Here is an 11,771-nt window from a genome sequence, read left to right as displayed (position 1 = left end):
TGATAATATCCTTAATCGACCATGAAAGTTTTTCGAACGTCTTAAGATAATATTGGTGCACCACAATATTATCAAAAGCAATAAGCGTAAAAAAACTTCAAGGCTATATGTTTAAGCACAAAGTACAAATAACGTGTGAGATTTAACAAAAAAAAAGGCATAAAAGGAGAAAAAATATAAATATATGTCTAGTCCAAGACTAATAATATAAGTATGAATGACAAATATATGAACAAAAAAATTATTTTTTTTGATAAAGTGAAATATTAATTGTCTAGCATTCGTCTTTTCAAAAAACCTCATTAACAAGGAAAAGTATGTACTAGAAATTAAAATTGAAGCTGCACATTAAACGAGGCGAGCGCTCAACACATTTTGAGTCTTGTTTCGAAGCTTATGCGTGCCTTTAACAACGCTGATGCACCCACAGACTTCAAATCCTAGGTTCGCTTTGTTAGCAAAATGTTAAAGAGGGACTCTAGTTAATTACCCTTGTTTGTAAAGGGACTTTATTTGTAATATTTCCTTTTTCCTTTTTCAGACAAATTGTAAAAAACGGGTTAGGGCATTTTGACCCGTTTCAAACAGTAACAATTTCCTTCTCTAATTTTCCCTCCAATCGGACCCCGTCGTTAACCGGCAAAAATGGAAGCCAATGCTCCTCCGTTTAAGGTAATTCTTTCTCTTTATAGAAAATATTCTTATTGTACTTATGATGTACTTCAATTATCGATATCCTTTTGCATAGTTTGCTACACTCTCTCTGTCCCAATTTTACTTGCCGCAATTCAAATTTTGAGAATCAAACAGTTTAATTTTGACTGTAAATTCAAAATTACTTACAACAATAACATACCCAGCGTATTCCCACAAAATGGGGTCTGGGGAGGGTAAAGGATACGCAGTCCATACGACCATACCACTACTTCAGATAAAGATGAAGTAGAGGCTATTTCCGATAAACCCCGGCTTAGGACAGATAAAAGTATAATAAACAAAAAACATAAAAGCACATGAAAAAATGGGATACCACACTGCTAGATAATAAAGGAAACACAAGGTAATACTATAAACTATCTATTCAAAATCATAGACATCACCGAAATATCACGAACAAGAAACTCCTGGCACAGATACAAACAAAGCACTCTTCCCTACTATTACGGACGAACTCCTACCTACTAACCCTCTACCTAATCCGCGTCCTCCACACCTTCCTATCAAGGGTCATGTCCTCCGTAAACGGTAACGAATTCAAAATTACTTTAACAGTAAAAATTAGATGTTTGAAAGTTACTTAAAGAGCACAACGATGATTGATAATTCAAGATATATGAAAAAATTACGGTAACTTGTTTGAATCTCGAAATCTAAAATTATCATATAAATTGGGACCTAGGGATATTTTTTTATTTTTTTGGTTATGATGTTCAGTTTACTCCTTTTTTTTCAGCTAATTTTGGGTTCATCATCTGCTGCTCGGAGAAAGATTTTAGCTGACATGGGATACCAGTTCACAACTATGGTAAATTTCTAACTACTTATCAATTAGTTCTTGTTTGTTCTATAGGTGAATATGTTCCTATTTTTGTGTATATGTATTTGCAATTCAAATATGCTTAAACTTGGACCAGTTAACGCACCAAATCATTCTAATTGACCCATGGTTAAGTGCTATGATGCTCAGACTCTTTAAAAATGTCAACGGGTGTGTATTGAATTCTCTGGAATTGAGACAACCACTGACCATCATACGTTAAACTAATATGACATTCACAATAAGGACAAGAAAACAACTGACATGGCTCGAAGTGACAAGCGCAACACATCCTTGGGTGCTAGTAGTTGTTATTGTTAAGTGGTTAAATCTATATAACGACATGTATCATGTTTGGTGCATTCAATGAATGTTCCATTTGCAGTTCTTAGTTGAATGGATAACAAGGATTCATATAGCAACACCAACTAGATTGAGTTGTAGTTGATATATTGTTTTTACAGTTGGTGGAGTAATAGTTTAACACGTACTTTCTTGTAATATAGTCTGCAGATATAGATGAGAAAGCTATCCGGAAAGAAAAGCCTGAAGATTTAGTTATGGCTCTTGCAGAGGCAAAGGTCTGTTTTCCTAAGAACTTGTGCAAGTATATACATCTCTGAACATATTCTTGAAATCATTTACTGCTTTGGAATTGCTATGGGTTAAGGCATATTATACTGTTATAGATGGCGCCATTGTGATTTTCTCTTGTATGTGGCATTCATTTTTGATTTATGAATGGTATGCAATGTGATGCTTTGCTTTTAGAATATGGTGTGGTGATTTCAATCGTTACCTTGAATTTGTTGTTGATGCTATTTGTAGAAGTGTTGTATTGCATATCTTGTTGTGATAGTGTATTAGATTTTTTAGGCAAATCAATTAGCTAGATTTGGACATATTTTTGGTTGAAACTCAAATCAATGCTTCGCTTTTCATTTTTTTTCTCGAGAAGAGGTAAAAAAATTATCTATGTCCAAATGGGAGCTTAGGGTGTTCTATTCCTCATCTAGTTGAGTTCTTCAGTTCGCCTCATAGTATAATTGAAACCTTGTTTTGAAATGCTTATTTTAATTGTGTCAGGCTGATGCTATCATATCAAAAATTCAAAAAACTGAAAACCTAGAGAAGGATGTCAATCCAACAATTTTGGTTGCAGCTGACACAGTATGTCTTGCCTCTTTTGCCTTCTCAATCTCCCCACCAAAAGTTATTTTTCTAGCTTCTATATGATGAAATGCAACCTATAATATGCTATTTCTGCCAGCATTTTTTGTATGATGATAAAGTTGTGTGCCTTTGCTGTTCTTGTATTGTTTTTCTTGCTTTTATGCTCTGTACTGGGCCTTTTCTGAGTTTGCTTTTCTTCTTTCAAAATGATTCGATTTCTTGTAGGGACAAGCTTGCATTATTTCACAGATTTTTTCTTTCTAGACATGATATAGTCTTGCATTTATTGGACTTTGCTATATAGTCTCAAAGCATACATCATAATTGGCATTAACCTGAATTGCTGGAACTATAATCAGGCAGAAGCCATCATACCAAGGGTTTCCATTGGTGAATCCGAACGGGATGCCGGGCCAACACTTCTAATTACCTGTGACCAAGTATACTTAATTTCTGATCTTCTCATCATTTATGGTTAAATATCCTTTCTTGACTTACTGTAATGCTTTTCTACTACATTATCTTTATTTTCTTTTCGTTTCCCCCCCCAGCTAAATTTACCAGTTTAATTAAATATCTATCATATTCTTTTGAGCATAAAGTGGTATCTTCTTAAAGAGCTAGTCTACATTATATGATCCTTCCTTCCTTGATGTATTCGTTCCAAATAGGTGAAACTTTGATCTGCATACTTAGTGCTGCTTCTTCAAAATATACTACAAAAAACGGAACCTATATTGGGCACTAACACCACATCCATATTGGATGCACATATCTTTACAACTCCATACAGTATAAGCTTAACAAGAAGACTGCCAGTACTTTTTAGTCTAAGAAGCAGAAACCGGTAATATTCTTCTTAAGACCTGGTGCGCTTCAAGAATTTAGAATATGATCTGCGAGGGTGAGATACTGTAATTAGAGTTTGCAGTTTGGTACAACCTAGAGCGACATGTTTCATTTGGTACTGTTTGTTCAAGCAGATGATTAGTTGTAATTAAATGGTTAGTTGTTTGGCTCTACTTATGGCAATAGGCTTTCGTTGCTTTATGATGGTTTAAAGTTGAGGCCATCGCAGGCTTCTTTGTGCTTTTCGAGTTTATAATGTGTCGATCTGCTTCGTTTTTAGCTAGAAAATTTGTTTCATAAGTTTCTTAGAAACGTCGAGCAATTTGTGTTCAACTTGCTGACTCCACTTTTTTATTTTAGTCCTTTTGAGTTAATAGTTTCACACGGTCATGATGAGAAAAGATTAAGTTGCACTAGGAAACCAAATAGTGACTACTATAGTATTTTGGTTTGAGGTAAGGATTTGGCAATTGAAGCAGCTATAATTTGATAGGATACTTCTAACTCGCCCTTGATTTTCCGCTTAGCTTATCTGAGGTCATAATTCCTGTATCAGAGATGTTTCCAGTAGCATGATACCCGAAGTCTGTGTACCTTATACTATATACCCTCGTGATATGACATTCTCTTTTTGATTACCGGAAACAACCTCTCTACCTTCACAAGGTAGGGGTAAGGCTGCGTATACACCACCCTCCTCAAACACCACTTGTAAGATTTCACTGGTTATGTTGTTGTTGCTGTTATCATGTACCAAAAGTTAAATAGATATAGACAGCTAGAGTTCATAGAAGATATGGATGTTGCTTTCCCTTCGAAACATCTATGACTTACATCGACCCAAACTGGGGAAAATGTGCAGTTGTGCACCGCGGAGTGGTTCTTTACACTTGTCTCTGATCTTTCCTCAGGTCCTTGCCAGCTTTGTACTACTCTATTGAGGCCATTAGACATCACCCACAGCACTCCACCAAGTTCAGAAACACGCATCAGATCTTCCGTTTCTTCTCACATTGTAGAAACAGATGTCTGACATGCATCATGGTTAGCTAACCATCCAATACATGCTGCCTTAGAATTTCACTGGGTTTTCCAGGCCATTATGGCTGCGGTCTATACCCTTCTCCATCTCCCTTTTGCATGAATTGATAACAATATTTCACTCGGTTTTCCAGATCATCCGCTGTCTATACCCTTCTATATCTCCCTTTTGCATGAGTTGATAACAGTATTTCACGGAGAAGATACCATCTTCCTTCAAACCCATTGTCCAGATTTGACGAGTGTAGAGCACCCAAGTGTGTGACCTAGTGATCAATGAAGTGGGAAGAACCATGAGGTGTCAGGTTCAAATCCCAACCCCAACGGAGGAAAAAAAATACAAGGTGTTTTTCTCATATCTTCTAAGCCTTGGTGGGTAGAATTATCCGTTACATTTGCTCGTGGGAGGTAGAAAATATCCGGTTCGAATAACCGTGGTGCGCACAAGCTGGCTCATTAGAAAAAGAAGGAAGATCTGATTGGTTTTCGGACATGTAATCCAGCACCTCAGCCCCCCCCCCCCCCCCCCCTCCCCCGGGCCCCCAGTCCCCCATCGGTTTTGTGCTTTCGCATCTCAGAACAGTTTGCCACGTGACAATTGCCTTTCCACAAGAATTCTGGTGATGGGACATTCTAGCTTACATGTTTCGGAACTTTTTCTGCTGTTCAATCTTTGTCTATTTTCTGCGTGTATAATGCATGGGCCTTTCTATGTTAATGATCTTATCCTAACTTGAAATGATCTGGAGGTGGTGGTATATGAAGGTGTGGTCAGGGAAAAACCATCCAGTGAAGCAGAAGCACGGCAGTTCATGAAAGGTTTACCTTTGCTTTAATTGATTTCTTACTATATTAGTTCTGTAGTTCTGCTAGCCTTACACTGTCAACTTGCAGATTACTCCAATGGACATGCAGCAACCGTGAGTTCTGTTCTTGTCACAAACCTGGTAACAGGAAGCAGAAGAGGAGAGTGGGACAAAGTAGAGGTACATTTGTTGATTTCTCTCATTTTCAATTATCAGATGGGTTTCTATAGCTTTTTATTTTGTTTTTCAACGGTTTTGGTTCTACTTGCAATCTCAAATTCTTGCTATGCATACCTTGTAGTTAAATGTGTACGTTAACTGCTTGAGATGTTCAGCATATTTTCTTTTCTTTTATTTTTTCACTTGTCCAGGAAGAGCGATAACATTTCTTTTGGTTGCAGATCTATTTCCATGAAATACCAGATCAAGTCATAGATAAACTGGTATAACTTTCAGTTGAATTGTTAGTTGTTGATCACATCAAATGATGATTTATTGTCTTAAGATCCTTTTTTTTTCCCCGATCAGATAGAGGAAGGGATAGTTCTTTATGCAGCTGGTGGCTTGATAATTGAACATCCTCTCATTGTACCTTATGTTAAGGAAGTGGTACGTGTTGCATCGCCACTTCTCTCTAATTTCAAAAACACACCCAGTGTAATCCCACAAGTATAAGGCACGATTGAGCGCGAAGTGTCTTACAGCATAGAAAAGATACTAAAAGTTCTATTATGATTAATCGTGAAAGGAACTTGTCCTTTGTATAAAACATACCACTACAGATGCCTTTTAGAATTGCTTTTCCATAACAATATAGGCTTTAGACCATGTCACCCCTTTTTACTTGATTTTACTAAGCACTAAAAGTCCTCTCTAGAGTAAGAAGTACCACAACCTTAATGAAATGCTTTTGTGACTTGTTTGCCAACCACTCTAAGAAACTTGAAACACTTTTTCTGATGGAAAAGTTTTCTTATATCCTCTTTTAGTACTAAAAGTTCATCTGATGTCAAATATTCTGCATATTATCATATATTTTTTTCATTTTTTTTAAACTCAAACTTTACCTCACCTAGCCAGTAAACACTCCAGCTTTGAAAGTGCACATCTAGACTTGGTCTCAGCTAGCAACCAAGCACTCCAACTCGTCCCACTGCGTCTCATGGACACCGATGCTGACGTGGATTTGGAGGTGTCGAGATGATCATTTTGTAAGTTGAAGTGGAGATGAGTTGCAATGTCTAGATGTGCATACTCAAAGTTAGAGTGCTTCGTTTGTGTATATGTATTATTCCGTTTGTAAAATAATTTTTCTGGGCAGGTTGGCTCAACTGATAGCGTGATGGGTCTCCCGAAAGCTCTCACTGAAAGACTTATAAAGGAGATTCTCTAATATGACTAGATATTAGAGTCCATGCCAGCACGGGTCCATTGTGCTACTTTTCGGATATTATATGCTATCTAATGAAATATTTGAGAAAGTCAATCAGATTTATTATATATAGTTTTAGATGTTTTAAGTTGTTAATTATATTATGATTTATACAACTTTCAACGTAATTTTCAAGTAATATTCTTTTATCCTAATTAACATGACATTGATAACTATTGTAATCTATAATACCTTTTCAACGTTGTAATTTACTAGTTTAAACTGTTTGCTATTGCAATTTATAATACCTTTTTTGTTCAAACTTTTTGGGCATTGATAGTGAATTTAGACTTTAAAAGTAATTTTAATTTTTAATTATTGTAATTTATAATATTTTTTGATTTCAATTTAAGCGACACTGATATAATTTCAACAGTAATCAAATATCACGATTGAAATAGCGGACCTGACACGTCTTGAATGACTCATAATAACTAATTAAAAATGATATAACAAAATTGCTATAAAAATACTTGTGAAATTTTTTTTAAGTGAGCCTCACATAAGATGTCAAATTAATTAAAACATCAATATCTTATATATAGTAAGAACTACCTCAATTGGTGATCTATAAGTGATCTATAATTTTGATGTACTGGATGCAGGGTGATTCAAGGATAAAATTAGTAAAGCCTTTGCTTTAGGCTTTCAAAATTTTGAGGCCTCAAAATTTTAAAGGAAAAAGACAGTCATTTTTAAAATAAATAGCACAAATTTGACATTTTATCAAAAAATAGTCATGCGTCTATTTTATTTTCATATTATAGACGTTTTCTAATTTGGGTCATTTTAGCTCATATAGTTCAAATACAGTTTATATATCATATTGATATAGTCCATATACAATACTGATGCAGTTTCCAACTTGGGTTGTTTGGCTCTTTTCTAAAAATATTTTATTTTTTTTGCTATAAATTTTTTAAATGAAAAATAATCTGCTTTCTTTTAAAATAATAATTAAATATAATTATATAAAAATGATATAATTGATATATAAAATATGTATCTATATAAATTATATGTATAAGAATTGTATAGTGCTATCATATATATATATATATATATATATATATATATATATATATATATATATATATATATATATATATAATGTATAGAAAGTGTATAAAAATTATAGAATTGTCGTATAAAATGTGTAAAAAAAAACTGTTCAATTATTATATAAATTGTGTATCGAAACTATATAATTTTCGTATAGAATATTTATATGTATAAGATATGTATAGAAATTGTATAGAATATGTATAGAAACTATATAGAACAAGCCAACAAATTAAAATGGCTAGAAAATAAAATTAAAATTCAATGGTCATTTTTGTGTTTGTGAAATACATTTTTAAAAAAATGTCTAAAAAATAATAATAATTAAAAAGATAAAAAATTATCTCATTTTTATAAGAAATATTTTAGAACTTTGAACTAAACAACTCAAACTTTATATTAATAAATAAAGTTTTAACAACAATATCCAAGTTAATGCATTGCAAACAAATGGCTAACATCTTATTAACAAGGATTAATTCTTACTTAATAATCATATTAATATGTGAAGTTAAAGGTTAAGTGTCTTTTAAAAATACTACATCGAAACAATTACTATGCAAGAACAAATAAGACAATTCTAAATTATTACAGTAGTATTTTTAATGTATATATATATATATGTATATATATATATATATATATATGTAAGACTTATTAAAATTTGGTTTACCCCACTAATTTTATTGAGATGTCTCTAACTTAATGTCTTATGCATACCGGTTATCTGCTATTATACGTTCAAATGTCCTCTCAGTGTACATGTCATTGTCGCAATGACATAATTGGTTATGACTTATTTAGTTGCATCGCACTTTGGCTAGAACTTTAATGGCCAAAACCAGCTAGACAATCCAGAATAGCATCCTCCGCGATATCAGAAGGAATTTTGCAAGGGAGCTACATCTATATCTTTGGTTCAATCACTGTGAATTTTGATGTTAAACTTGGGATTCCTTCTTGTCATTGTTCAATTTGGTCCATTATTCTAAGTTTTTCTTTACTATGTTTTTTAATTTGTCAGCCTGCTTTATAGTCAAATTATTTTACAGTAAAAATTCTGAAGCTACGTACTTATTAGATTGTCACAAATAATTTAAAGTTGTTTTTGTCTTTTGGAATAAATTTAGATGCACCGTATTCCATAAAGAGTGTTGTGGAGGTTGTGTCATTCTTTAGATATTCCATGAAGTAATTATTAATGTCCCCTTTAAAAGTTTGTTCATCTAAGGTCCAACTACTTTGGCCGCTGGCATCAAACTTGCATTCTCGTTAAGGAATTTGGATCGTAGTCATTTCAATTATTATACTCATGAATATGCGTCATTAACTCCAATGATATAGTCTAACATTTTTACAAGAGTCATCTTCTATAACAATTTCACTGTAATGGATCCAAGTTTATTTCGTGGAACTAATTGTCAAATCATGCTTTTCCTCTTTTCTTCTTTTTTTTTTTTTTTTTTTAAAAAACAAACGAGTAGCAATGGATTCGAATATTGATATGTTCATGTTATATTATATTATATTATATTATATGTTTCAACAGCATTTCACTATACCAACTAGAAAATGCGCAGACAAATAATATCATTATTGAAATATTTGACTGTAGAGTGATAATACAACACTTCCTGTATTTATTTTACGCAACCTAAAAGACAATTAAAATACTTTTTACGACGCACAGCTTTTTTTTTTGTTCTTCGTTAAGTTATGTTACTATTATTTTATTTTATTTTAATAAGTAAGAATGCTGATTTGGTATTCTAATGAATAATACTAATGAGTATTCTCATCCACTGTCCAAATAAGATAAAGAAGACAAATTTTTACCCATGGAATCCAGTACGTATAGTTAGCACAACATTACATTATATGTTTAATATAGTATTACCAAATAACGTACCGAATCGAAGTTTAATTTATTGATTATCGAATCGAAGTTTATAAGTATGTTATGTGGTATCTACATTCAAATACCGATTTCTAAACTAACGAACTCGAATTTTGAAAATACGAACCAAATACCAAACGTCCACCCCTAGTTTTAACAACATATTTCTCTATAACAACGAAGAAAATATGTAGAGATAAATAACGCCATTATAGAAAGATTACATTTGGAAACGTACTTCGTACATGTATATATAGTTGCTCAACGGAAATTTTTAATCCAATGAAAACCAAACTAAAATACAATGGTTTTAAAAAAGAAAAGCAAAATGTAAGTGTATATATATATATATATATATATATATATATATATATATATATATATATCCCTCTCTTATTATTTGTTAATTTCATGGATTTCCACTTCTCAAATAAAATAGGCTTCCTTCTGAATCACGTGCTTCACTGTTCTTTCTTTTATTGGAGCTTCAAATACTTCAGCCTGTCAAAAAATTTATAAAAGAAGACAAAGAAAAAAAAAATGATTTAGTTTAATCCCAACCCATAAGAGAAATAAAAGAAAATTAAAAGATGCATGCAGCTTACTATTTATCATATTAATTAATATATTTTCACGTGGTTAGCGTAATTTTTTTTAAAAGTTAACAATAACCTAAAAAATAAGCATACATAGTCCATACCACTACCTGAGATGAAGTAGAGAGGTTGTTTCCGAGAGACTTTCTAACTCAGAAAAAACATGTTAAAAGTACATTGATGATTAATTTACCTTTGTTGTTCATGATCCATAATAATATTGTTGCCATTATTGCTACGACCACCACCACCACCACCACCATTATTATAATTAGGCAAAGGAACATTTCCAGATTCAATATGTTTAATATCTTCAACAAGTTTTTCATAGTGACTTTTCACTTCTTCTTCAGTTTTTCCACCAACTGCTTTGGCCAATTTTCGCCACCGGTCCGGCGTGTCGGTGTCGTAAATGGCCAATGCATTCTCAAACAACTTGTTTTGCTGGTTACTCCACGTCGAATTTGTGGCCATTTTTGCAAAAAGATAGTACAAAGTTTTATATGTAATGATAAAGAAAATGTATAGCAGGTTTTGGTGTGAAAAAAAGTTAACATGTTTGTTGTATTTATATAGCAAAATGATCATTAGGAGACAGAATATGGTGGGCCGGTGAAGAGGATGCTTTTAATTTTTTCTTTGAAAAAAATTAAAACTTTATATTATATTTGAGATTGATAGGTTGTTAATGATTAAAAAACGATCGAGGGGAGATATATTTTGGTTTCAAACTAGTAGTAATTAATTAGCTAATCCTAGAAGTGTGGTAGATTCACCGTTCCATGCATATCGTTCGGATTCTTTAAAAATATTATCTTGATATTTCTATATCACATCGTAAAAATGACACTATGATTCGATAGTTAACCTATCGATATTTTAGAAAAGCCCGAACAATATAACTTACAATCACATATGCTGAAAATATAGACAACTCTTAATAAGTACTATTTGTATTTTCTTTTGCATAGTTTTGAGTTTAAGACGAGCTTAAATGAAATAACTTATCAGTTAAAAAATATATAGACGATCGTAATTTATTTAATATTGAGACGTAACTATTATTATATACTAGTATTAGGTTAAAATATTGATATATAGCCTAGACAAGGTTTACTTAATCCAAGAAAATTGGTTCCCTAACCCCATATTAATTTTTTCACTTTCTAGCTATAGCTAGCTAGATCTCAATTAAAGTTCTTGGATTTTCTTATATAGTTGTAATAACGTAAAATATAAATATCCACTTTCCAATGTGTTTTGAAAAGCAAATGGTAAAATCAATTTCCAGCGGCTGAAAAGTGGTTGGATTCTTTGTATTTGTTTTAATGTTTTTTTTTTTTCATGTTTCTCATATTTTAAAATTATTTTGAAGATC

The 11,771-nt window shown here is 32.4% G+C and overlaps 2 protein-coding genes across 4 annotated transcripts; one reads left to right on the top strand and one right to left on the bottom strand.

The window, feature by feature from the left end:
• The first annotated feature begins 437 nt into the window (after positions 1-437).
• LOC107866996 (7-methyl-GTP pyrophosphatase) lies at positions 438-7,076 on the top strand. 3 transcript variants are annotated; one of them, XM_016713066.2, is made up of 10 exons: positions 504-672; positions 1,454-1,525; positions 2,044-2,118; positions 2,624-2,707; positions 3,070-3,150; positions 5,350-5,419; positions 5,495-5,586; positions 5,808-5,849; positions 5,935-6,015; positions 6,728-7,076. In XM_016713066.2, exons 1-10 carry the CDS (start codon positions 646-648, stop codon positions 6,797-6,799), a joined length of 696 nt encoding a protein of 231 aa, XP_016568552.1. In that variant the 5' UTR covers positions 504-645; the 3' UTR covers positions 6,800-7,076. The 3 variants fall into 3 exon arrangements, with proteins under 3 accessions (XP_016568553.1, XP_016568552.1, XP_016568554.1); XM_016713067.2 differs by lacking the exon at positions 3,070-3,150 and having other exon boundaries at positions 438-672; XM_016713068.2 differs by lacking the exon at positions 2,624-2,707.
• Positions 7,077-9,954: 2,878 nt separating this feature from the next.
• Positions 9,955-10,936, bottom strand: LOC107869415 (protein RADIALIS-like 3). Its single transcript, XM_016715956.2, has 2 exons — positions 10,587-10,936; positions 9,955-10,298 (listed from the first exon to the last, which is right to left on the bottom strand). Exons 1-2 carry the CDS (start codon positions 10,865-10,867, stop codon positions 10,274-10,276), a joined length of 306 nt encoding a protein of 101 aa, XP_016571442.1. The 5' UTR covers positions 10,868-10,936; the 3' UTR covers positions 9,955-10,273.
• Between the last annotated feature and the right edge of the window lie 835 nt (positions 10,937-11,771).

Source organism: Capsicum annuum, chromosome 4 (assembly GCF_002878395.1).
Source record: "Capsicum annuum cultivar UCD-10X-F1 chromosome 4, UCD10Xv1.1, whole genome shotgun sequence".
Lineage (NCBI taxonomy): Eukaryota > Viridiplantae > Streptophyta > Magnoliopsida > Solanales > Solanaceae > Capsicum > Capsicum annuum.
Note: the sequence above shows the minus strand (reverse complement) of the source record. Positions and strands in the feature narration are given on the sequence as shown.

What these genes read in the sequence shown, in the direction of transcription:
- LOC107866996 (XM_016713066.2), top strand. Translation starts at nt 646, where the DNA reads ATGGAAGCCAATGCTCCTCCGTTTAAG. An exon ending in GATACCAGTTCACAACTATG is followed by an intron (nt 1,526 to 2,043) that starts GTAAATTTCTAA and finishes CTTGTAATATAG; the next exon opens with TCTGCAGATATAGATGAGAA. An exon ending in ATCAAGTCATAGATAAACTG is followed by an intron (nt 5,850 to 5,934) that starts GTATAACTTTCA and finishes TTCCCCGATCAG; the next exon opens with ATAGAGGAAGGGATAGTTCT.
- LOC107869415 (XM_016715956.2), bottom strand. Translation starts at nt 10,867, where the DNA reads ATGGCCACAAATTCGACGTGGAGTAACCAGCAAAACAAGTTGTTTGAG. An exon ending in ATGGATCATGAACAACAAAG is followed by an intron (nt 10,299 to 10,586) that starts GTAAATTAATCA and finishes ATTTTTTGACAG; the next exon opens with GCTGAAGTATTTGAAGCTCC.